General features: G+C 31.1%; 1 protein-coding gene and 2 pseudogenes across 1 annotated transcript; all 3 read right to left on the bottom strand.

Annotated features, from left to right (window-relative positions):
- Window positions 1-15927: 15927 nt before the first annotated feature.
- On the bottom strand, window positions 15928-19406 carry LOC120157987 (annotated as a pseudogene).
- A 585-nt stretch (window positions 19407-19991) lies between these two features.
- Window positions 19992-20441, bottom strand: LOC120158008. The gene has a single exon (XM_039168951.1). The coding sequence runs from the start codon at window positions 20439-20441 to the stop codon at window positions 19992-19994; it is 450 nt and encodes a 149-aa protein (XP_039024882.1).
- Window positions 20442-24357: 3916 nt separating this feature from the next.
- Window positions 24358-27599, bottom strand: LOC120157990 (annotated as a pseudogene).
- Between the last annotated feature and the right edge of the window lie 237 nt (window positions 27600-27836).

Here is a 27836-nt window from a genome sequence, read left to right as displayed (position 1 = left end):
TATATTAAAAACTATTTAATATAATGATTAATTTAGTTAGTTCAATATTATTATTGATGCAATATACATAAAATATAACATTAAACATACTTAAATGTTTAATATTTTAAGGTATGGATTTTGAAACCAAATAGCCGGATATTATTGCATACTTAAACAACTAGAAAACTGTTCGCATATATTTAAAACAAATGAACAAAATTGCTATAAACTTTTCCTAAAGAAACAAAACTAAATGCTCCTAATTAACATTCGGTCTTCCTTCTTTCTATTTCATAGAGTAAAATGTTTGAAATCCCTAAATCCGACTGTTTTCCCCCTTGTTCCTTCAATAAATATTCATTGATGGTGTCTAACACAAGGAGATGTAAAACTTCAGAGAATAGATCCTCTCGTCCTGTTTTAGTTTTTAGCACCAGGTTATGGTGGGTTAATCCATATAAATTTATACTAAGAGGAACAAACATTTGTAATTTTAGGAAGAATAAATTTATAAAATTACAAAACCAAAAAATAGAAATTACATAATTATTTTTTTAAATATATAATAATTTTAAATAACGACCGTTTCATTTTCCTCTCGGTCAATGTCCATATGGGTCATGGATATGGTTGTCAAAATCTTCTTTTCATTATTATTATTTATATTTCTTTTACACTTTTTTGGGGTCTTCAAAAGCAATTATGAAGGTTGAAAGCGAGATGTGAGGGGCTGTAACATTTCCCTTCTCTGTATGCTTTTGATTTCCCCAAAGGCAAACGTCCTTAGGGTGTTTGGTTCATGTAATATGGATTACACGGGAATAGAATGTCATTTCTTTTTTTGGTTGGTCAGTAATTTTATTTTTGGTAATCTTTTATTTTCAACAGTGGTGTTTTTAAGGTATATTATCGGGAATGTGATTAATCCCCTCTTTCCTTAGATATTGTTGGATTACCGACGTTTTAGATTAAAATACCCTTAATTTTTTTTAAAAAAATATTATTCTTATGTCGTTGAATAATAAAACTTCTACGAATGTTAAAATACAAATTCATCCTTAAACTATTTTAGATTTACAAAAAATCTCCATAATTAAAATTTTATATGAAGTTTAAAGGTTAAAATAAAATGCTATCATTTCATTAAACCTATTTATCTTTTCAATTTTATAAAAAATATATATATATAAATTTTATGAATTTAAAATTTTTAATGAAAATATATAAATTAATTATAGTAGAATTCAACTTCTTAAAAAACAATTATATAATAAGGACAATTTGGTAAAATATATATTCCAATAATCTTTTATTCCTTTAACCAAACATTTTAATCTTACATTACTGCTAAACGAACCAAACACAAAATACAATATTCCCAGTAATTTTATTTCCTCCGGTAATCTTATTCATACTGGTAATCTTACATTCCGTGAACCAAACGCACCCTAAAAGAAAACTAATCCCATGCATTGATATTATCTACTAGTGTTCAACACACACTCACATGCGCTGTCCCAATTAAAATTTCGAGTTTAAGTAGAATTTTTATATATTTAAATGTATTGTGAATTTATACATTACATTATTTATACTTATGGATATGAGATATTCTTTTAATAGTTTTAAATGATTATAAATTAGTGACAGCACATCTTACGAACATAATTGCTCAAACATAGGATTTTAAGAGAAATAATATTCTATTTAACCAAATCACTTAATAATACTCGAGAGATTAATGATGATTCACACGGAAATGTGGAAAATTATTTAAGATGATTTTGTTAAGTCTAGAGACAAGGACAAATTACACGGTGCTTGGGAGATGCCCAACGCCTTTGCTTTTTTTTCTTCTTTTTAATGATAACTTAAATTATTGTAAGATTAAATTTAGTCAAATTCTAATTTAATATTTAAATTTTAAATTTTAATGCTGAAAAATTTAGATATGAATGAAAGATTTTAAACGAGGATTGACAATGTATCCGAATAAAAGTGATTTCTTAACCTAAACAATCAATACGATTTGTATAGATAAGCTTAGTGTGGGTCTCATTAAACATGTGTTTTGCTTTTACAGTTAAGGGGATGTTTATTTGGCTCTGAATAGAATCATTCAGTGCTGAATGTTGAATCGTTCAGCATTCAGCGTGTTTGTTTCTCACATCTGAATGATTCAGTGCTGACTGATTCAGCAAAACAGTATTGAATGATTCAGCATCAAAGTACATTCTGAATGATTCAGAGCAATTATCAAATAACATGTCACATTCAGAGTTAATCCATACAGAGCCTCTGAATCATTTAACATTTGAATCATTTAACGCTTAATCATTTTGAAGTAAACAAACAGTCATAAGTCGCAGTTGACAAAGCACATACATGTGATTGAAGAATTTATCATCTTAATATCTTATATTTGAAATTTGTTTTAAAACAATTTGATATAACGTTTATGTTATCTAGATTTCTCTTCATACATAACTAGGAAAATATTTAACGTTTAAACATTCTCGATTTTCTCTTCAGAGTTAATTCATACAGAGCCTCTGAATCATTTAACATTTGAATCATTTAATGCTTAATCATTTTGAAGTAAACAAACAGTCATAAGTCGCAGTTGACAAAGCACATACATGTGATTGAAGAATTTATCATCTTAATATCTTATATTTGAAATTTGTTTTAAAACAATTTGATATAACGTTTATGTTATCTAGATTTCTCTTCATACATACTAGGAAAATTTAACGTTTACATTCTCGATTTATATCATTATAAAATTTAATTATAATTGTAATTATTTTTACCTTTTTATGAAAAAAAAAGAAAATAAATTCTCTCATTTCACATGTGTAACAATATTTTCACGATTTCTTCGTAAAAGTATTGATCTCTTTTTATAAAATTTAAAAAAAAAACCAAAAAGTCTATGATTTATAATATTAATAGACTTCAAGTTCACAAACCAACAGTAGACTGATTCTATTCATAGCATTAATAAATTGAGTAGGACTTATCTTAAAAAAAATTAATTAAAAAATGATATATTTCAGGAGCCACTTAGATTAAATAATTAAAAGTATCTATAAAATAATGTAAGTTATTAAAAAATCGTACCCCGTGGCTCACTGGGCACATGGTAGGGTCCAAAGCATTGGTGTGCCCCCAACACAATAATAAACATACCCTATTGTGTATTATTGATTTTAATTCTCCAAACCCTAAACGCTCAACAATTTTGAGTTGATGCGAGTAGGCTTTGAATGAATAAAATAAGCTATTAGAAATCGTTGAATTAATTTTGGGCTTAATGGGTTTAGAAATGAGCCCAAATAGTTATAAAACAGGATCTTTTATTTGGGTTCAAAAGAATATGGACCAAGGAGATAATTATCCCTAAACTATTTTAAAGGTTGAAAACCAATCAATATTGGTGATGCAATCGAGACGAGAAAGGAGAAAACCTTATTGAGCTCTTTTTGTATAATAGAGTTATTTGGGTGATAACGAGTTTGTTAGTTCGGTATTTAGAATTTGTTTCTGTTCCCCAAATTTTAAGTGGATATTGGAGGAGTTTATTGTTGGGTTCGTGATTTCATATTGATTGAGCTATCAGAGCACCTCTTAAATATATTTAGATCTAATTCTATTTTATTATACTTATCACTATTTTGGGATGTATTAATAAAATCCATTAATAAAAAAAATAAACATCTTAAGAATAAAATGTTTGATATATTAAAGTGAAAATATATTTGAAGTTGAAATAAATAAAATAATATTTATTGAACTTAGTGTTGAAAATTTGTGCCTAAAGTTTAGCAATGGTTTTATCATCGGTTTTGGACAGGGAAAAATGAGGGAGATATATACATAATCCTCTCAACTTAGTTTGCTCGGAATTTAGTGTCTCTTCCAACTATACCAACTAATTGACGGTACCTTAATCCCAAATGTTCTTAACACCTTAAATTAACTCTAAGGATTATAGGGACGATGAAGGAGGGTTTTTGAATGCAATTGGAGGGGGGAATTTTCGCACAGGCAGCTGGGACATTTTTTTAAAATAATTTTTAAACTTTTTGAAAATAAAAAAATTTAAAAAATATATAAATGCGGAACATGTCAAATAACGGCCTAATTTAACTATTATTATAGATTAGACATTTAAAAGTATAACGTAAAAAATATTATACATATATTTTTAATAAAAAAATTAGACACTTAAAATTAACTTATAAAATTATTTGCGAACTTATTTTTAAGTTGAGCATTGTTTATACTTGTGAGTATGAATGATTTATCTCTAACTACAAAGTGTTTTAAAAAAATATTATATAATAAATTTAAATAACAAAATAAACTTAAAAGTATTCTTTAATAAATTATAAAAATGGATTTTACGTATCTTTTCGATTGAGTTGATATTTCATTAACTTATAAGATTAATTTATCCCAGATATTTTATGCAACTACAAAGTCTCTTTATCATTAAATGGATCAATTTAGATACCGGACTATTAAAAGTTACAAAATGGTCACACGAATATTTATATGTTTCAAACTCGTATTTAGTGATGTCTACTGACACCGTCATTACTTTCAAGCATTAGCTCGACGATGTAATATTCTAAGCACTGACACGATGACATAATGTAAATGAAAAGTCGATTCATAAAATATAACTCAGACGACTATGAGAACGGATTCTATCATATCTCAATCAATGAATTAACGTTTTTCTTAGACGATCATTATTTTTTTAACATAAATGGATGAGTTTGGAACATATGAATAGTCATGTGATCATTTTATAACTTTTAATAGTCTACGACTCAACAAAATAGTGTCATATAATTGGAAGACTATTTTAAACTTTTAATAGTCGGGACTCACAAAACAACTTACTATAACTTTACCCAAAATTTTAGTTTAATCAAGTTATTATTTAATGCATGAATGATGATAAATGATAGATGTAGATACTTTCGATTTATTCTATGATGTTTTTTTTACAAATATACAGTGAATATAATATAATATAATATATGTTCACAGATTCTTAATCTTTTGATAATGAATGTTTATATCTCTGCATACGCCGTACTCGAATTCTAAACCTCAACGAATAACAATAAATTTTGTAACTACTAAAATCACTTGATTCGTAATTTTAATATTTAATGTCTATACGCTTTTATATATATATATATATATATCACAATCTTCTTATAATATTTATGTCGATCACACCTAATCTTCTTTCTCTACTTGTAATTTTTTTATAAAAGTTTTTACGTAAATTTGCGTTTGTTTTTTTTCATTTGTAACCAGATATTTGTAATTATATTCCAAAATTACATAATATAAAATTTAATATCTCAATTTAAAATATTAATTTTTATGTCTGAAATTAATGAATAATTATCAATGTATATGCAATAAATAAACAAAATGATTATCAAGCTAATGTATTAATTAATTATTGAATAATTTTTAAACATTTTTAATTTAAGTATGAAGATCAATTCTTATAAATAAAAGTTTTTTTTTATAACTAAGGATGGAGCTAGGCTAATTGTTTCTATTGATGATATTATTCGAAGAGATCCATAAATCTTTTAAAAGGGAATACCCTTAAACCCATCGAATTTTTCATTTCTAAAGATTAGGGATCAATTCCTTTTAGTGAGACATCAATCCCTTTCACCTTAGATTTATGAGAATCTACATGCCCCTAAATTATATACATACATTAAATTTATTGGAAACTATTTACGTAACATATTAATATATTTTTTAAAAAGGTACTTACAAATTCCATCCTTGAATTTTTAACTCTCTTATTTTCTCACTGAACTTTAAAGTTTTCAATTTTCTAACTGAACTTAATACATTGGGTCTTTTTGGTCACTCTGTAATTAATAGTTAACAATGTTGCTTTAAAATAAAATAAAATTTTCACCAAAACAACGTCATTTATATCTATAACAGTTAATTTATAACGTCGTTAGTGAGAAAACACCTGAGTGAACAAAAAACCCAATGTATTAATTTAGTAAGTAAATTGAAAATACTTAAAGTACAATGAGTGAAATAAGAGAGACTAAAATCAGTTACCAAATTTGTAATTTACCCTAAAAATATCTTATAAAGATGTATTCAAACAATTGGTCCACATGTTTCCTCATGTTACCATCTAATATTTTATTTGATTGTGCACGAAAGATATTTTTTTATTGTTAAACAATGCACACAAAATAATGATCCATACCTACCCAAAATATTCTTTGTAAATTTAATTTTCATTATTAAAAAAAAATTATTTTAAAATTATTTCTCTGAATTACTAAAAGTTCTCTTAAATTCTAAAATTAAAATGATTATAAAGAAATGTAGTGTTTAATTTCAAATCAGATAAATTCTCGCACACAGATAAATTATTTAAACTTAAATTATATAGGGAGAATAATATTCTCTTTACGACTGAAACAGTTTCTTGGGTTCTATACTTAAATACTTTTACATTTATAAATCAAATTAAATTTATTTTTGTTATTTTTAGTTACCTATTATAATAGGACAATACAAATTTTTAGGAAATTATAAAAATTTAAGAGATGTGAAATTATAAAATTCCAAGAAATATAAAATTATATCTCATAAAAATAAAGATATCTAAATTATATAAAATTTAGAAATTTTAGAGATACATTACACTTAAACCCCTATCAGTTCACACTAACAAGATTGCGTACCATTATAGTAAAAAATAGACATAATGTAAAAATTAACCTCCAATATTTATTCGAATGATCCTTTAGTCTCTATTTTTAATATTTTAGCCCCAATTTTTTAATTTTTTGCTAGAATACCTTATTTGATGAAATTATTAGTTTTAGTAGTTAACTATATTGTTACCATTGTATTTTCAGATGCATTTAATTTTTATGTATCATATATCACATCATTATCTTGGATGACATAACATATTTCATGTCATTATCTTAAGTAATGAGATATATGTATAAAAAATTAATCAATTAAAATTTCTATCGAATATAAATCATTTGATTAAAAACTAAAATATTAAAATTAAAATACTCCAAAAATATGAGGTAAATTCAACATTTGAATAAAAAATTATGGGTATTTTAAAACTTGTTCCAAAATAATAATTAAAAGAGAGTAGTTGGAACAAAAGAGCATGGTCTTAAATTTGGCAATAAAATAATTAATCATAAGAAAACAAAAACAAAATAAAAGAATGAAAAAATGTGCAAAGAAAAACAAGAGACACGTGTTACGCCACTACCTCGACTCATGGTATAAGTCAGGAGTGGGTACGCTCTTATGACGTCATATTACGTCATCTTCGGTTCAAACGCAGTTAACGGTAAAATTGTTACCCGCCAAAATTGAGTAGCAAAATATTTTATTAGTAAAATTTTAAGCTAAAAAATTATAAGTTTTAATTATAATTACTTAATTTTGACGAGATATGTTGGGATTTAAGATGAAGTTCAACCAAATAATTTTAGAGGGAGTGAATTGATTTTTTAAGTTTAGGGAGAAGAAGTAAAAAGGATAGAAAAATTTGCACAAGAATTTATAGTGGTTCGATTTCTCAACCAAATATACATCCACTATTAGTTCCTTACTAAGGATTTTCTAACAAATTACTAATTTATTATTTTTTTTAGAATAAAGAGATAATCTTTATAACTCCTTAGTTTTTCACAAGCTAAGCTAGAATCGTTCCCCTTTACAAAAAGTTAAAAGAAGTAAACAAAAAAACATCCCTAAGGTAGAGTGTTTACAAGATTTAAGTTCACAAAAAAAACAATTAAAAGATTTACAATGTAACACCCCAACCCGTACCCGATCCGGATACGAGTCCGAGATATCACATTGACATTCAAAACCTTATTATTGCAAAATAACAGAACATTTAACTTATATTAAGAAAATACGATCATATATTGTTTAATTGTGTTGGTATAAATTTTGAGATAAAAAGTATTTATGAATAGTAAAATATGTATGAATAGTATTGTGAACAATAATGAACAATGTCATGAACAGTGCTATATGCATCGATGCATTGCTATAGTGCACGATGAAAATTTGGGATGCAAATTGTGCATCGATGCATGCTACATATCTCTACAGTGATTTTCGTAAAATATACATAAACTCGTAAAAATTTAACCGTTCATACTATGCATTTATATTTACTAAATACGTTTAAAAACATTACAAACTCGATCAGAGCATAAATACTTAATTTACCGACTTTGTTTACTGTCAACCTATTTAACCATAATAATACATACGATTTAATCTACTCTGATCTGACCTTCCGTGGAGTTATGTTGTTCTGCTGAGCTTATAATGGATCTCTCTTCTTTTCGGTACCTACGTGTAAAACACTTACACGCTAAGTCATAGATTTAGTGAGGCATAACATATAATAATAATAATATACATTTCATATACATATGAAATTATCATCTACTTATTCAATCATATCATATATAATTCCATGTAAATAATAATAACAATATGATAACATGTAATAATGCAAACACTTTTTATAGCTTTTGTAAGCTCATGTACATTACTGAGAACTTAAGGTATTTGAGTACATTGAGGTTGTGCACCACTATGCTATCACCACAGCTCGTAAATGTCCCGAAAGACCTATCCAGAGGTCATAAAGAACCTCGACAACTGTCCATAGTTCTCGAAGAACTAGGTAAACTATCCATATGTTCCTTAGAACATAGGTAATCCTGTCCATATGTCTCGAAAGACATAGGTAAACCCTCGACTCTTGGCATGCCAACTATACCTATAGCTCTCGTATAATATACCATGGGCATTTATTTTTATGTTCCATATGCTCATGTACTCATGTCATTTCTCTTGTGATACATATACCTTTTTTTGTCACATACCATATGTATGTGTAAACATCTATGTCATTTCTTAACATATAATACATATTGCATATTCATGTAAGCATGTATATCATGTCACATATAATATATTATACCCATTTTCCTATATTCATGCACATATAGGAATCACAAATCAAATAATAATTTAGGAGTCACTTCTTACCATAGTAACTCCATCACTGGCTCATCACAAGACAATGTTCATTCAATAATATAAGTACAATTAAAATTACAACTCACCTACCCTTCTTGCTTTGAATAAATCCTAATCCTTCGATTGTTCCGGGTCGTTTAGGCTCTGTATCTACATAAATATAATTTTCAAGATGATTATCAGGAGACTAAACCTTATACTTCGATGCTATTAACTTAAACGAATTTAATAAACTTGTATTCCTAATTTCCTTTAAGAGTGTACCGATGCACTATGGATGCATCGGTACCCAAATTAAGTTCAAAATTCTCATGGTCGATGCACCCCTTAATGCATCGATGCACATTCAATTTGGTCTTAGTGCATCGGTGCCCATTCATAGTGCATCGAAGCACATGTCATAATAAATGGTTCACCCAAAATTCCATAACTTTTCATAAATTTCCTCATAAAACTCCTTTATACCACTAAACTCAACTACAACCATTTTAACTAACTTTCATCATTCAACACTTTAGAATCTCTAATATCTCATTCAAATTCTTAAAACTAAGAATCATACCAAATTTCCATGTATCCAACTTATTTCTAACACTTATAACTTATTATTTATACCTATGACAATCAAAATCAACTTCTAAATCCATTTATACATCCTTATTCAAAATTTCACTTATCCACTTCCTATCTTTAATCCTTCATAACTTACAATATTTGAGTTTCTAAGTCCATTTTTCCTTCCATCATGTTTCCTAAAGCTTCATGAATCAAACTGCTTGAATTTAAAGGATTAACCAAAGAAAATCAACTCACCTGGCTTGGGTTTCACGTTGGAGAGGAAGAAGATGAAGAGAGAAGAGAGAAGAGTAATATGAAAACTTAATTTCCCAAATTATGATTCACAGGTTTATAAAATACCCACTATCATTATTTTATTCCTTTCTTTGTTCAATGACCATTTTCCCTTTGACTCTTTCAATAATACCAATAACCCTTCAGATATTATTTTCAAATAAATCATTGAACTTTTCAACTTTTCCACTTTAATCACCAAATTCTAAAATTTACAATTTAATCACTAACCCATAGTTTGGGATGTTACAATGAGCTCAAACACAAATATTTGCTTGGATATGTGTTCTAACCCTTCTTCAAGTATACTCAACTTGTTTTTATATGTTGGAATGAGTTTGTGTCCGTTTCTAGTCGTTGGGGATAAATTTACTGCAAAATAAAACTGCCCAGGACAGAGTATCAGTACTCCTTTAATGAGTATCAGTACTTCTTTGTTATACTTAATAAACTAGCCATTAAAGACCGTTGGGCTTGACCAGTATCGATACTATTGTGTAAAGTAGTATTAGGGGTTGTTTGTTTGGCTCTGAATGGAACCATTCAGCGCTGTGTTGTTCTCACCTCTGAATGATTCGTACTGATGATTCAGCAAAACAATGTTGAATGATTCAGTATCAAAGTACGTTCTGAATGATTCAGAGCCATTATCAACATGTCATATTAGAGCCAATTCATACAGAGCCTCTGAATCATTTAGCATTTGAATCATTCAGCTAATCATTTTGAAATAAACAACAGCCCCTTTGTACCCATTGAGTATCGGTACCTATTTTACATTTTGGAATTTAAGCAATTTGGAAAACAACTGGTAGTATCAATAATACCTAGAGAGTATCGATATTCTCTACCTTTGGTATCGGTATCACATGAACAATATCAATAATGTTCATATAGTATCGATATTGTAAGAACAGTATCAGTATACGTACCCATAAAATAATTTTGTGATCAAATTCTAGTTTAATAGACTTTGAATTATTTTGAAAACTTTGAACAAATTTAATCAAGTCCAAAACATTTTGTCTTAATTTGTTATATCAAAATATTATAAAACATAGTTCAACAATCTCCCCATTTTTTATATAACAAAACATTTGAAAATAATTCTTTTTGGCAAAAACTACCCCTTAATAAAACATTTAATGAAAAAGATACATATTTTGGAAAATATTAAAAGTTTCCCTTTTTCATTGAGAAATTAAAATTTTCAAAATATACTTTCTCCTTTTTGTTATATAAAAACAATTCAACTTTAAAGTTCAAAAATAACAATGGAGAATAAGTGGTAAATTTTAGCATAAAATCTTTTGAAAAATCAAAGTACCCCCTCAATAAAAGTATTCCAAACAAAAAAAATTTGACTTTAAAAGCATGACACTTAAAAAAATTGATTTCAACAAAGATGAACAAACATGTTAGTATCACATGAAATTAATATATCCAAGTCTAATATACTATATGCAATACCAATTTTGTATTTAAGTGCGTCATAAAGCAATCCAAAAATGTTATGCATTGAAAACTTGATATCAATTGTTATAGAGATATCATTTGCAATAATTCACATACATAAACATTTAAATTGAAGTCAAAAATTAAAAATTGTAAAACAAAGCTTTAAAACCAATTTTGACCAAAATTCATTATGATGAACAAACATTTATGAAAAAACATTAAAGCTTTAGAAATTCATCAACATTTTTTAACATACATGAGATAGAAAACATAGAATTATTTAAAATCAAACTCATTCATGCTTAAACTAATATGAGCAACCAATTATGCAAAATAATCAAAATAAGCTTAGAGGTTATGTATTCATTTTCAAATGTGGCTAGGGCATTTGAATATCTTCACTTTCATCATCATTTCTCCTACACACCTACAAAAGACATTCATTTAGATTTTGGTATTTCATTGAGAAATTAAAATTTTCAAATCTATACTTCTCCTCCTTTTTGTTATATAAAAAACAATTCAACTTTAAAGTTCAAAAATAACAATGGAGAATAAGTGGTAAATTTTTAGCATAAAATCTTTTGAAAAATCAAAGTACCCCCTCAATAAAAGTATTCCAAACAAAAAAAATTTGACTTTAAAAGCATGACACTTAAAAAATTGAATTTCAACAAAGATGAACAAACATGTTAGTATCACATGAAATTCAATATATCAAGTCTAATATACTATATGCAATACCAATTTTTGTATTAAGTGCGTCATAAAGCAATCCAAAATGTTATGCATTTGAAAACTGATATCAATGTTATAGAGATATATTTGCAATAATTCACATACATAAACATTTAAATTGAAGTCAAAAATTAAAAATTGTAAAAAAGCTTTAAAACCATTTTGACCAAAATTCATTATGATGAACAAACACTTTGAAAAAACATTAAAGCTTTAGAAAATGTTCATCACAACATTTTTAACATACATGAGATAGAAAACATAGAATTATTTAAAATCAAAACTCATTCATGCTTAAACTAATATGAGTAACCAATTATGCAAAATAATCAAAATAAGCTTAGAGGTTATGTATTCATTTTCAAATGTGGCTAGGGCATTTGAATATCTTCACTTTCATCTCGATCATCCCATGCATCAAGATCATTGGATTGGATGAATAGCTTCATTAATTTCTTCCAATGGTGATAGTTGGCTCCATTGAAGTATGGAGGCTTATCGATCGGTTGAGAGTCTTCTATGTGGAACAAGTCGGAGGTGGAAACCATCTTAGTTGTGTCAAAAATGGATAGTGCTTTTCAAGGATCGTCTCAAGGTTGTTAAATATTTTAATGAGTAAAGCTCAGATGCTAATTGTTTGGATTTAAGATGAAGCTCAATTGATCCACCAAAATTTGCCAAAAGGGAGTGAATTAGCTTTTTTGAGTTTAGAGAGTAAGGAGTAAAAATGATAGAAATTTTGCACAAAAATTTATAGTGGTTCGACTTCTCAACCAAGTCTACATCCACTACCTTAGGTCCCCACTAAGGATTTTCTAACAAATTCACTAATTTGTTCTTTCTTTTTACATGATAAAGAGAAAACCTTTAGAACGCCCTAGTTTTTTACAGGCTAAGTTAGAACCACTCTTTTTTTACAAAAGGTTAAAAGAAGTAAACAAGAAAACCTCTCTAAGGTAGGGTGTTTACAAGATTTAAGCTCACAAGAAAATAATTGAAAGATTTACAATGAGCTTAAAACACAAATATTTATAAGAGAAATGAAAATAGAAATCAAAAGCTCTTCTCTTGTGTTTGATTGCTTGGATAGGTGTTCTAATCCTTGTTCAACTATCCTCAACTTGTTTTTATATGTTGGAATGAGTTTGTGGCAGTTTCTAGCAGTTGGGAATGTTTTGGAGACGTTGGGGATAAATTTGCTGTAAAATAAAACTGCCCAGGACAATGAGTATCAGTACTCCTTTAATGAGTATCGGTACTTCCTTTGTTATATTTAAATAAACTAACCGTTAAAGACTATTGGGCATGACCAATATCGATACTATGTTCGTGGTATCGATACTACTGTGTAAAGTAGTATTGGTACACCTTTGAGTATCAGTACCTATTTTGCATTCTGAAATTTGAGCAATTTGGAAAACAACTGGTAGTATCGATATTGCCTAGAGAGTATCGATACTTTTCTTACCTTTGGTATCGGTACCACACGAACAGTATCGATATTGTTCATATAGTATCGATATTGTAAGAACAATATCAGTACTATGTACCCGAAAAACAGTTTTATGCTCAAATTCTAGTTTAATAGACTTTGAATTACTTTTTGAAAACTTTGAACAAATTCAATCAATTTCAAAAACATTTTGTCTTAATTTGTTAAACCAAAATATTATAAAACATAGTTCAACAGATATAATTGATGTCATATATAGATTAAAAGAAATAAATATATTATACACTTGATGATTGTTAAGTCTATTTTTAAATATTAAAATTTGAGTTTAATTGATATTTTTATTTTAGGTATAATTAAAGTTAATAGTTATATTTGTTTGTACACATTCAGAATAAATATGTATAGTTAAGATCTTCTCACCTAATATTTTGTTTTAGATAGTCTTAAATGTCGAACGAGTTTTTTGAACTTTGATCACTAGTTCAACTCTAATCTTTTTTTTTTCAAAAGTTGTGAGATTTGAAGTAACGCTACTAACCCGATTTAATCAAAAATTGGATCGAAGGAATCACATTGATTGATTGGATCTTAATCAAAATTAAATCAAATTACCAAACAAACCATCAAACACTAGTTTAATGATTAACTTGTTAACTAGTTTAATGATTAACTTGTTAACCATATCAAATATGAGAGTTTTGTAGCATTTAAAATTATCAAAATGGGTTTAAAAGATAAAATTTGTAAATTTAGAGTTGTGAAGCCCCTTTTTGATGCTTTTAGATACTATATAACCCTCATATTTTATATAATCAGTAATTTGATTTGGATTTGGTTTCGATTTAATATCGATTAAATTTCGATCGATCAATGTAATTTTTATCTTAGACTTTCAATTAACTTAGGTTAAAAGTGTTACACTCACTCCTTTTAGATTGTTTTTAGAGGTATCAAAACTAGTTACAACCCTAAATTCACTTAAATAAATAGCTTTAAAAATAATAAATTGCAAACCCTAATGGGAATATTCTATTACAACGAAAATTCCTTTATTATTATTGGAATATTTCATAGATAAGAAAAAATAAAGTCAATAGACAGAGACATCCCACGGTTCATATATCAAAGATTTAAGTGTTCAAGACACGACAAGCTTTGGCATCTTCAATGATGATCTCTTAGCATTATCTAGAAACAAACATATATTAGATTCTTATTATTGTATAAAAATCGAGATTATCGATGAGAATCGAACTTTAATACTCGACGGAAGAGTGATCCGTCGAGTATCATCTCATCCGAAATTCATGTCCAAAAAGAGTTGTCCAAATTTAAATCCTAGATCTAATGTCAGTATCATCATTTCATTTCACCCAAGAAAAACACTTATTACATGTGAAATCAAGTAGGGTTATGGGGGAGAAGAGTATGTTGAAGTCGGAATAAAAATTAGGGTTGTTCTGTACACATATTCAACAACTTAACAGTCTTCAAATGAGTGATTTTACCCATCATTTCTGTATTTACTATCTAAGCATTGCAGTAAAAAAAAGTAAAAACAAAAGTCCCTATACCTCAAAACTTTCAAAATCTACGACCATTGATTTACACTCACTTTTAGATTGTTTTAGAGGTATCAAACTAGTTACAACCTAAATTCACTTAAATAAATAGCTTTAAAAAAAATAAATTTGCAAACCCTAATGGGAAATATTCTATTACAACGAAAATTCCTTTATTATTATTGGGAATATTTCATAGATAAGAATAAAATAAAGTCAATAGACAGAGACATCCCACTGGTTCATATATCAAAGATTTAAGTGTTCAAGACACGACAAGCTTTGGCATCTTCATGATGATCTCTTAGCATTATCTAGAAACAAACATATATTAGATTCTTATTATTGTATAAAAATCGAGATTATCGATGAGAATCGAACTTTAATACTCGACGGAAGAGTGATCCGTCGAGTATCATCTCATCCGAAAATTCATGTCCAAAAAGAGTTGTCCAAATTTAAATCCTAGATCTAATGTCAGTATCATCATTTCATTTCACCCAAAGAAAAACACTTATTACATGTGAAATCAAGTAGGGTTATGGGGGAGAAGAGTATGTTGAAGTCGGAATAAAAATTAGGGTTCTTGTTCTGTACACATATTCAACAACTTAACAGTCTTCAAATGAGTGATTTTACCCATCATTTCTGTATTTACTATCTAAGCATTGCAGTAAAAAAAAGTAAAACAAAAGTCCCTATACCTCAAAACTTTCAAAATCTACGACAATTGATCGAAAGAAAGCTTGTTTCCGGTCTTCGGAATGTCCCTCTTTGTTACTTTTGTTAACTTGATCATCAACATCAATCACAGAAAAGAATTCTCATTATTTGATTGCTGAAATGGGGATTAAGGTCTCAGTGGTTCCCATTTATTGGTGTACTCCTCATACCCGATTTGCAACAATGGAAGAAACTAGGAAGGCTATCGACAACGCTTTTCGAAACACAGGAGAGAGTGATACGGAGGGAGACACTATCTCCTTCCGTTCGCCCATTGTCGGTTATGGTTACCATGTTCAAATACGGATTTTTGTGGCCAGACCCTGCTTTGGGATCATGCAACTCCATCATTTGTATCGTCCGCTTCCTCTTGGCTGTTAACACGTAAAATGTTTAGTTCTCTACGGTTTTGAGTCGAATATGGAGGATTAATACGGAATTTAGAGGGGAAGAGACAAACCATTCTCGACTTGTTTATATGCTCTTGTAGCTTCTTTTTTGTTGCCTCGAGCTTTTGTTCTTCATCCAAAGTCTCGAGTTTTGATTAAAGAAGAGCAGTTATGAGAAAAAAAAAGTGAAGGTGCAAGATCGAGGAACAAAGTGATTGTTTCACTTACATCTTCTTGGTCGCAGAGGGGCCTCTTGGGGACAACCATCTTATTCGGTTTCTGCTCCGACTTAGGTTCATTGTAGGCCTTTTGCTCAATATTATGTTTTGGAGGTCTCCCGGACACGACATTCGTTCTCGACGGCTTGTTATTAGGCTTTGCAACAGGTTCTTGTCTCTTCATTTGTTGTCTCGTATCATCCTTGGGGAGCAGATTTGCTTCACTCGATGTCTGCTGTTTGTTTCAAAGAATTCCGGTTGTCCTCTGATGGTTTTCTTCCGTTATTCCTGTTCTTGATGAAATCCCCACTACTGCCAGGATCTGAAACAACATTCCCCCGATCATAATCGATCAATATGTGGAATTCAAATAGAGAACCAAAAGGCTCGAAAGCTATCGAAGAGAAGCATTAAGAGAAAAAAAAAATCAACTCACTTCCATCATCATCCATGCCATCGAAAACTTCACATAACATCACCGGTGACAAAGGAGAGAAAATAATTCCAATCAGTTCACAAGCATAACGGCGATATGTTCTTCAACAATGAATGTTAAAACGAACAAATACATAAATTTAAACAGTAAGACCTGCGAGAGCTCCATTGACGTAGGTTGAGTAGCGAAGAGAGCTCCTATATCTAAAGGAGGATGGAAGCCCTTCTTCCTCCTCTGTACATCATCCTCATCAGCAACAGATGGATTCATAGATTCTGGAGTAAACCCTTCACTCACAAATTCACGAATAAATGAAAATCAAAATGAAGCAATGTCGTTTCCGTGAATTGCCAAATACCGGTAAACATTTCTTACCAGCAACAGCATTTGTAGCACTAACCCACTCCTCCACCAATTCCTTCCATCCACTGCAAACCACAAAACTGGGTGAAAAACTTGCATCACATGTTACTAGACAATACAGATAATAGAAATGTACCACCGCAAAAAAACGATAACAAGTAAAAACAACTAAGGTAGGTTGTTCAACCAGTAAAGTTCCCCGCAACAACAATTAATACTAACGGAAAAGACGGAGTGAGCAAAAGTCAATAGGCCATTTACTCGGAACCAACAGTTTAACACTTTTAAACTAATATGATCGTCAATTATAAGGCCGAACACATTAAATACATCTGTGAGCAAAAACGAAAATTAATACTAACAGAAAAGACGGAGTGAGCAAAAGTCAATACGTCATTTACTCGGAGCTAACAGTTTAACAACTAATCTATTAAATACATGGGTTACTTATCATGTTTATCACATAACATAATCAAGAATTCAACTTCATTGCAGCAAAGGAAACAAACTCTTACTCGATGAGAGTTTGCGCAAGATTACGAATCTGCTTCGATGAATGCTTTCTGACCCGATTAACTGCTTTTCTGATCCCAGTTGCCTGAAAATTGAAACAAAGTACCATGTTTTAGTCCAAGAATTACAATGACGAAAACCAACTTAAAACAAGGATAAAGGTTTCGATCAAAGGACCTCAAGAATATCCACTGTCAAATCCATTAATTGTAGCTTCCTCAAAGATTCATACAATACGGAATCCGGCTGCATTAAACATTATAACACAAGAAAACTATCAGTAAAAATTATCATTTACACAGATACCATAAAACTATATGTTCAAAACCCTCCAACACACGAACCTCGTCTTGACAATTGTGAAGAATCTCTATGATCCTAAACACTTCACCGACAATCATCGATCTTCTTCGATTTCATTGGTCAAAGCTTCAGCTTCTCATAGCTATAATTACTAGCAATTTGGTTCATCAAAGGGTCATCTCTGCTACTAGTAGCTTTGCTCTCTTTGCTACCACCTGCCCAAATTCTTCATCAGCTTCCTTTTGAAGCTCGTATGGCAGCCGCCGGCTCGAGTGTTATCGTCTACGGTCCTCATACTGGGGTTACAATCAACTCAACCCGATCGCAACCCGAACACCGAGTGATTTTGCAAGTGAAAAGCTTCTCAGCAATTCGATCTCTACATAATCTAAACTCTTTAGGACAATCTAAAGCGGCTACCATTATAGCATGATCGATTATATCGAATAAATCTGAGTTTGCTTGACGAAAATAACCCTCCATTGCTCTAATGGCCAACCTTTCATCGCCATTTCACCCCCCCCCTTTTCTTCTTTCTTTTCCAAGAAATCGAAATTGAAAACGAAAAAAAGGGTCAATTCCAGATCAAAAGAATCGAATTCCAGTTGTATTCAATTCTTCTCCATGTAGGATCAAATCAAGCCCTCGAAACCAAAGCTTTTCAGTAAGCCCACGAAGAAAAGGGATGATCGGAACGGAAACAAATCTGGGTTTTTGTGTTTTACGCAGATTCCGGCAATAGACAGAAAGAAAATAACTTTCTCGGAAAATCCCTTCAATTTTCCTCATAAAAATAAACTATACTACAAAAAAAAAGTCACCAACTAACAAACGATAACTAAACAACTGGGATGATGATCATTTCCCAGAACCATAAAGAAAATCTAGCAACTAATTTTAAAAAAACCAAACAGAAATCAAAAAGCACCTATAACCCCAAATGAGATGAACTAAAAAGAGAAGAAAAAACACACCCGAAAGCTTACCAGAAAAAACAGAACTGAAAACAAAAAACTGCAGCAAAAAAAAAATAAGAAATTTGATGGAGAGGAAAAGGAAATCTTTCTTGTATCCAATAGCTGTCAGCCTCTTTCAACGGATCACACCAAAATCTATATAAATCTTCTCTGGATGTTGTTGATATACCCGTATGGGTCAATCCATTTTTCGACCCGTATCCATGGAAATCCCTCAAAAATCACAAATTTTTATTTTATTATATCATATGAAAGAAATGGAAAGAAATCAGAAAAATTACCCTCAATTTGGGAGTTTGGATATGAATTGAGGGGAATTCTCTGATTTTTTTGGTGGGATTATTATATTTATTTATTTATTTATTTATTTATTTATTTATTTATATTTTTGGGTTTTGGGTAATGTTTGACCTAATCGGTCACAAATTGAATAAAGAAATATGTCTCTTCGTAGAAAGGAGATTAGTAATGAAATAGGTGTTCATAGATTAGATCGGATTTAATTAATTAATGATATATTAATTAAAATATTAAGATTAAATGATTTTAATTCGATTAATGTTGTGATTAATAATATAATAAAAAAAGTTGATTAAATATATTTAAACACTCAATATCTTTTGATTTATAGATAAGAAAAAATTCAGATAATGAAAACGGTAAAATTAAGATTTTCAGACTTTTGATGTTAATATTTAGATTTTATTGTGTAAGAGTTGTATATGGATTCTATTTAGATTTGTTCTTAATTTAAATCTTGTTGCGTGTGTAATTATGTTAATAACATATTAGATTTTTTAAATAAAGTTATGAATTTGAATATTTTTTTTAATAAGTAAATTATATTCATCCAAAAAAATGCAGCAAAGCTTCTACAATGACAAGGCAAAATCCAACACTACATTAACCCCCAATTTATACCTACTTGCCTACTTACATCATCAATCCCCTGCATACTATAACTATACAATTTGGTTTTAACATCATCTTTAATACTACTTACAATCATATCAACAAAACGAGAAACACCCCTGAAGCTTACGTGGTTACGTTTCTCCCAAATGTGGTACAAAAAACCAGTCCAGCCGAGCTTTAGAATCCTTACCCTGAGAGATTTACCCTTCAAGTTAACAATCAGCCATTGAAGGTGATCATTCCATTTAAGCGAAGCAGGACAAATCCCACACGAGACCTGCACAGCATTCCAAACGTCTTGAGCAAAGGAGCAATCAGCAAAGAGATGGTCACGGGACTCGATCCCAGACCCACACAGGACACATCCATTATCCAAGACCAAACCGAATCGAATCAGCCTATCCCTCGTAGGCAGTCTATCAAGGGTGGCCATTCAAGCAATAAGGGAGAATTTCGGAATATGAGCAGGAAACCAAATGATCCTGTTCCAGCTAACTTTCTCTGCACGGACTCTAATCTGGTCCCAAAGCCATTTACCCTTGATCAGGTTCCAATTAGCATAAGGAACAAACAAATTCCTAGCCTCCTCTCGAAGCTTCAGCAGCTTTTTCAAAATCCAGCTGAAATAGACTTTATACTCAACTTCCCATAAGCTTATAGCTTTAAGACAATATGCATGTAACCATGCAATCCAGAGTGAGCCATCATTAGCAAGAATTTTCTTAATGAGAAATAGGCAGCAAGCCTTACTCCAAAGAACAAGACTTCTTAGACCCAGACCCCCCTCAGACCTAGGTGAGCAGACCTGGCTCCAACTTACACGAGCACCTCTGGCAGGGGCATCACAACCTTTCTAGAAAAACCGCATGTAGAGTCTCTCGACATCATTTATGATCCCCTTGGGGAGAACAAGCTACCTGCTCCAGAAATTAAAAATACTGAACATGACAGTTTTCACCAACTACAGCCTGCCCCCAAAGCTGAGCTTTTTGCTAGACCAGTGAGCTAGTTTACCTTTAATACGTTCCAAGATAGAAGAGCAGTCATTCCCTGAGAGTTTACGAGTAACAAGGGGTACTCCAAGATACCTGACAGGGAGCTGCGCAATCTTAAATCTAGTAGCTTGTTGGATCAGATCAAGGGTGTTTATGTTTAAGCCACAAGCAAAAATTCTGTCTTCAATGCATTTAGCTTTAATCCTGACAATTCATAGAAAACCTCTAAAGTGCTCTGCACTTCCAACACAGACTCAAGGGAACCATGGAAAAAGACTAACAGATCATCCGCGAAGCAAAGGTTAGTGAGAGAGACTCTCTTACACTTAGGATGGAATTTAAAAATTCCTCTCTTGGCAGCAACATTCAACAGGGAGGATAGGATATTCATTACAATAACAAAAAGATAAGGGGATAGAGGATCCCCTTATCTAATCCCCCTAGCCCCTTTAAAATACCCCACTAAACTACCATTCAAGCAAACAGAATACATAGGGGTGGTAATACAAGCCTTGATCCAATTACAAAACACATCAGGCAACCTCATTGCCTCAAGAACAGACAGCAAGAAATTCCAGTTAACATAATCAAAAGCCTTTTGCAAGTCAATTTTTATAGTACATCTAAGAGAAAGATTCTTCCTAGAATAACCCTTCACTATTTCCTAAGCTAACAGGGTATTGTCAACTATGTTTCTACCCTTGACAAAAGCTTATTGATTGCATGAAATCAGGCCAGGAAAATAAGGAGTAAGTCTATCAACAAGAATTCTGGTGATAGTTTTATATACAACTGAGCAGCAAGAAATAAGTCTAAATTCCTTAGCTAAGGTAGTATTTGGGGATTTAGGGACCAAAACTAGGGCTGTGGAATTGAAGACAGGCAGTAAGCAGGAAGTATGGAAGAAATACCTCACAGCAGAAGTAAAATCACATCCAACAATGCTCCAGGCAGCTTTTAAAAAGCCAGCAGTGTAGCCATCAGGACCTGGGCTCTTATCATTCCCTTGTCTGAAGAGAGCCTCTTTGATCTCCACATCACTCACCTCCTTAGTAAGACATATATCTGCACCTTCAGGCAAACAAACATTAATCAAGCTCTTCAGACTTTTAGCAGAGCAGCCTTTAATTGAGGGGTCAGGAGAGCCAATGAGGTTAGTAAAAAAATCCACTAACTCAGCAACCATATCTTTAAAAGAATCAAACAACTGTCCATCCTCACTTTTTATAACTCTGATAGTGTTTCTTTTTTTGTTAGCCTGAACCTTCTGATAAAAAAAAATTGTATTCAAATTCCCCTCTCTAAGCCAGTGTGCTTTAGCTTTCTGTTTATAAAAGTCAGCTTTAACAATTTCCAAATCCACAAGTTCAGAGTGAACCCTACTATCTTCATCAATCCTTCTTTGAGCTGTGTGAGCCAGATTAAAAGTTTGGATATGTTCCAATAGTTGTTAATAAATATGATCGTACTTATACATTTAAAAAAACCTTTATAATAAAAAACATTAATTATTTAATATATTAACAATATCAATAATAAATCTAATATTATTTCAATAATAAATATAATATTATATACCAAGGCAAATATGGTATGTTATTATACCATATAGTTTTTATTTGAATTTATTAATTATTTTATTAATTCAATATTAGTTTAATTAATATTATTATTGTAATAACACCAAAGTTATATATTACATATAATTATTCTTAATGACATATAATTATTATTGCATGCTTCGAGGATCTAAATTTTGATTACGGTCGTGCTTCCGATTATATTGTATTTGTCACGTTTGTATATACAGACGTTATTACGGTGATTATATGTCTCGTGATCATACAATAATAATATCATACGATATCATTATCATTATATAATGTCTACTATTATAGTAGCGAACCATTATTTAAATTCTTAGTATGTGCTAACATAAAATAACATAGTTATATATACAATCTAATTCATTGAGTGACCTAATGATAAAGGAAAATATTATTTTTTAGATGATTTTGATTCGAATAATTATATCTATTCTAACTATATCGAGTTAACTCGTGATATTATATTATTTTTATGATTATAAAGATGGGGTGGCATGTGCTCCAATTATATGATTGGTGGAATAATAAATAAATTGTGAAAGTGATATTTATCGTTTTTGAAGGAGGAAAGTGATAAATTTTTGGTTGTTAGGATTGAATGAGTTGTGACTCGGCGCTGAGTTAATTTGGTACGTGTCGAGTTAGGTACCATTGTATCCAAAGTCAAAGAGTCGTATTCCGTTGTTTTCCCCCCTCATGGTAGAATGTGTAACACTCACACGGCGGTGATGGAACAGCTGGTGACATCCCGTAGGTTGAACTCGACACATGGTGACTTCACGCGTGGCTTGCAAAACTTAGAGATAAGATGGAAAAAAGCACATGCCGATAAAGTGACAGAACAGTCATTCTTGCAATTGTTTAATTCAGTCTATTTACAATAAATATTTGGAGATAATTGCGTAAAGTACGTAATTAGTGTCTAGACTATAAAGATATTATTTTATTAAATCTTTTTAATTATTAAAAATTACAAAATAGTCATTTAATTGTTCATTATGTTCAAAACGCATATTTTTTTGTTAAAAAATTAAAGGTAGTATGAGTTAGACGTTAATATGTTATATGAGATATGATAGTCCTTTGAGATTATGATATTAGATTTTATTATATCTCAATCAACATGTTAACATTCAACTTAGATTGTCGTTAATTTTTTAACATAAAATGATGAGTTTAGAACATAATAAATAATCGAGTGATATTTTATAATTTTTAATTGTCAAGAAACTTAATAAAATAATTTCTTGTAGTTTAGGGACAATTTGTAAATTCTAATAGTTGAAAGACTCAAAACAATATCTAATTACACATATTGTCCCCAAACTATAATCTCATTTTAAATTAACCCCTAAACTACTCGATTCAATAAACATGACTTAATTTGTACAGATCAATTTTATCTGTTGTGATCCGAGTAAATTACTTTCGTATTTGTTAATAAAACAAAACAATTATATACATATCCGTAAGAATTTTGTAAACAAATACGTATAATACATCAACGTAAATAAAAAATGACACGTACAATAATCATATGAAAAATGTTCAATGTATAATTAATCGTACGGAGTACTAATCATACGAATTGACTTTTGTTTAACAAAATTATCACTTAACACATGCTTGGATTCTTTTATTGTAAGGATATCATTGACTAATAAAACTAAAAGATTTGTTGGTCATAAACCACCCGACCTCGATAGTAACATGAGTCTTGAAATCAAGTTAGAATGAATCCTAAACGAGAAACAAATTTCTTTCGATATTGTTTTTGTCCTGATATTCGAACCCGAGACTTTGCTACATCGAAATTTCTTATTACTTGGGACTAAAATCTATGCTTTGCTTTATATTGTAAATATTTACACTGAAAACAGAGTAAATACAATCTACCTTAAAGCTTGGAGTTAGCCTTCTTACTACTCGATGCAACAGCAGTCTTCGAACTCGATGGCCGCTTCAAATGCTTGCATATAAAATCCCCAGCCAACATGAGCTTTCGAGATCGACGTTTGTTTGTATTCCGAGTCCATTGAGCATGTAAACAACATCCTCGGTGGCAACATTGCCCGACGCACCCTTAGCATATGGACAACCTCCAAGGCCGGAAACTGATGAATCCACAGTGCTGATCCCCATCTGTAAAGAAAATAAGAATTACTAAGCAAAACTCAAAATGCTTGTGAACATCTCTGGTGTATATGCAGATTTTTCGTTTCAGGTTACACGATGGAGCGGTCTAAAATGTGTTATCGTTCAATGATGTTGAACTGGTACAACTAGGAATAACATGTTTCTCGATAAATTTCGGCCTAGAAACAGGAAAATAAATTAAGTAAAAGAGAAACTATCAAGATGCACTTGCTAGGATACTTTGCTCATATTTAAAACCAGAAACAAACGTTGGCTGCCACAGAACAATCAGTAACAGCATAACAGAACAGTTTCATCAATTTACGAAAGAAAATTTGTTTTGATGCATCAGTGAAAGCTGCTAAAAGAGAATTAAGCTTCCATTAATTAACGCAAGGATATTCGTTTCACCAATGCGCTGTGGAAACCCGACATGCAAAGAAGGCGTTGTAGGTTCAGTCTACTTAAAACATACAAATCCTTCATGTCCACTGCTTAATCCGAAGAGAAGTAAAACGAGGATTGCTTACTTGGAGCGATGTCAAAATATTAGCAAGAGCTTGCCCGTAAGTGTCATGAAAATGGACCGCAAGCTTGTCGAGTGGGACAACATTCATAACATTTTCGAGCATTGGAATGACAGTACCTGCACAAAAGATAAAACAAAGAAGAGAGGCCACATCTAAGTCAAAACTGAACTATGAAATAATTGCACATAGATGCAAAAAAAGTTGAGAGTTTACGATTTCTAACATGGTTCTGCAATATACAAGCTTAGTTCGAAATTAAGATAAAGACGCATATAAAAAATGGGAATCTTCCACACAGATCAAAGGGCTTTAGGGAGGATAAAATAAGATCAAGTTAAAGAGCCATTCGGCACAAACGTAGTAGTCTTCCAAATGAGAACAACCATCTCACATGTCACATCTGATAATAGAGAAACCAAAAGCATCTCTACATTCTATCCACACTTGTCCTACGACCAGAACCAATATAGCCATCTCGATATGCGTCTCATTCAACTAATTCCGGCTATAAAAGATGAATGTAAAAACAGTAGACTTACTAGCAGAAAGTAACTTCAAAACTTACCAGGTGTGCCGACACCAATTGTATCACCAAGGGAAATTTCTGAGCAGCCCATATCAAAGAGTTGTTTAACTACGTATGCTACTTTTGATGGAGGCACCATTCCTTCAACCGGGCAACCAACGACACACGATATATATCTGAGAAGATCAGAAAGTGCTAAGACAGTCGTATTACTAAATCACAATGGTATAGTTAACAAGCAGAGTGAGTGGCGGGATAAAGCATTTTGCTATCTTTAACCTCCCTTCCTATTTCTCTGGCTTATGGTTTGGGAGGAGCGGGTGTCGGGACAAAAAAAAAAGGTTCTTTCTTAAGGGAAGAAAATGTCGCTCTTTAGCCAAGCACTGCAGAGGCCATAACTAACCCCATTACTTATCTTCAGGCAAGAAGAGATATCTTTTGACATAATATTTTAGCTTTCAGTTGATTATCTAAAATTTTCTTTATCCATGAGGCGAAGATAAGTATAATGCTTCGAAAAACCAGGGAATTGTTAGAGCATTTCAAGCATGAAAACCAAATATATTATAGTTCACCAGTAAAAATGACAATAGTTTGATCCTAAAGTTTAGTCAATCCTTCGTTATTCATAAAACATACCCTCGAACTGGAACAGAGAGCTCTTTGGCAGCAGAAGTAACATCTCTAAAACGGGCAAGACTATCTTCAATGCTGCAATTAATGTTTGACTTGGAAAAAGACTCGGAAGCTGAGGCGAAAATGGCCACTTCCTTGGCTCCAGCCGAAACAGCGGCTTCAAAACCCTAAAGAAAGCATTTTATGTAATCCACATATTTGCTAAATTTCTTAACAGAAATGCTATTCTCCATTATAGATAGCTTACTTTAAGGTTGGGAGTTAACACTGGAAATCGGGCTCCTTGAATATTCCGAATCGCATCCATTACATCCTTTGCATCTGCCAGCTGTAATTGAATTATGAATTAGCATGAGCTATAGATGATTACTGACATTAGATATTGAAGGAAAAACCGAGCAAATTGAAGAATCATTAATCAAGAGGATACAAGCAACTCTACAACCAAATCAAACCATTAGCAGCACAAACGTTGATTGCCTTGCACGGATCACAGAAAGACAAACTGACCTGTGGAACCCATTTTGGTGAGACAAAACTAGTGGCCTCAACAACATTCAATCCTGAAGAAACCAGCATTTTTATTAACTGAACCTTTACTGTGGTAGGTACAATTTCCTTCTCATTTTGCAATCCATCCCTCGGCCCGACCTCCACAATCTTTACACACGCCGGAAGATTTCTGAAGACCTGGAGTGTAGTATATAGTGAAGATTATGTGAATAAGTAGTAACAAACAATAGACAAAACCAAAATAGAAACAACAAACAAAACAAAAGTTTCAATTGACCTTATTTGTGGGATTGCAATCGGAGCTGTAACGATAGGTTGAAGAGGTGATCTGCCTATTTATGGGACTATAATTTCCATTACTATTAAGTAATGTAGATGTTCTGCTTCCCATTAGCCATGATATCTTATCAAGTCGCCTCGCCGCCATCATTTCAATTACTATTTCCGAAGCAAATATCCACAAACTTGAATAGTTGTAGGGGCAAAATGAAAGCAATTTTCAGATGGATGAATCCCATCTCAGCAGCAGCATGTTTGAATTGGAGAACGGATCGAAAATTAAACAAAAATCGATGATCTCTTTTCAAGTGTGAATTCAATCTTCAAAATATTGGCATAGATTTAAGTGATATATAAACAAACAATTTTCCCTTCTCATTTGCATCTCAAAATGATTGTTTCGACTAGCATATATAAGAAAGCATACAAAAGTGATTAACTTCTTCGATGGCAAGTAAACATTCGAATCCCAACCCAAACATCCTCCAAAACCCAAAGCCTAAGAATGAAAAGAAAGCAGCTCAAAACATGTAAAGCTGATAGCAGGGATGGACATAACGGGGGCTGGCGGACAGTCACCTTAAAATTTTCAAATTCTTATATAAT

Source organism: Hibiscus syriacus, unplaced genomic scaffold, assembly GCF_006381635.1.
Source record: "Hibiscus syriacus cultivar Baekdansim isolate YM2019G1 unplaced genomic scaffold, ASM638163v2 tig00111298_pilon, whole genome shotgun sequence".
In the NCBI taxonomy this organism is placed as follows: Eukaryota; Viridiplantae; Streptophyta; class Magnoliopsida; order Malvales; family Malvaceae; genus Hibiscus; species Hibiscus syriacus.
This window is presented reverse-complemented; position numbering and strand designations above follow the sequence as displayed.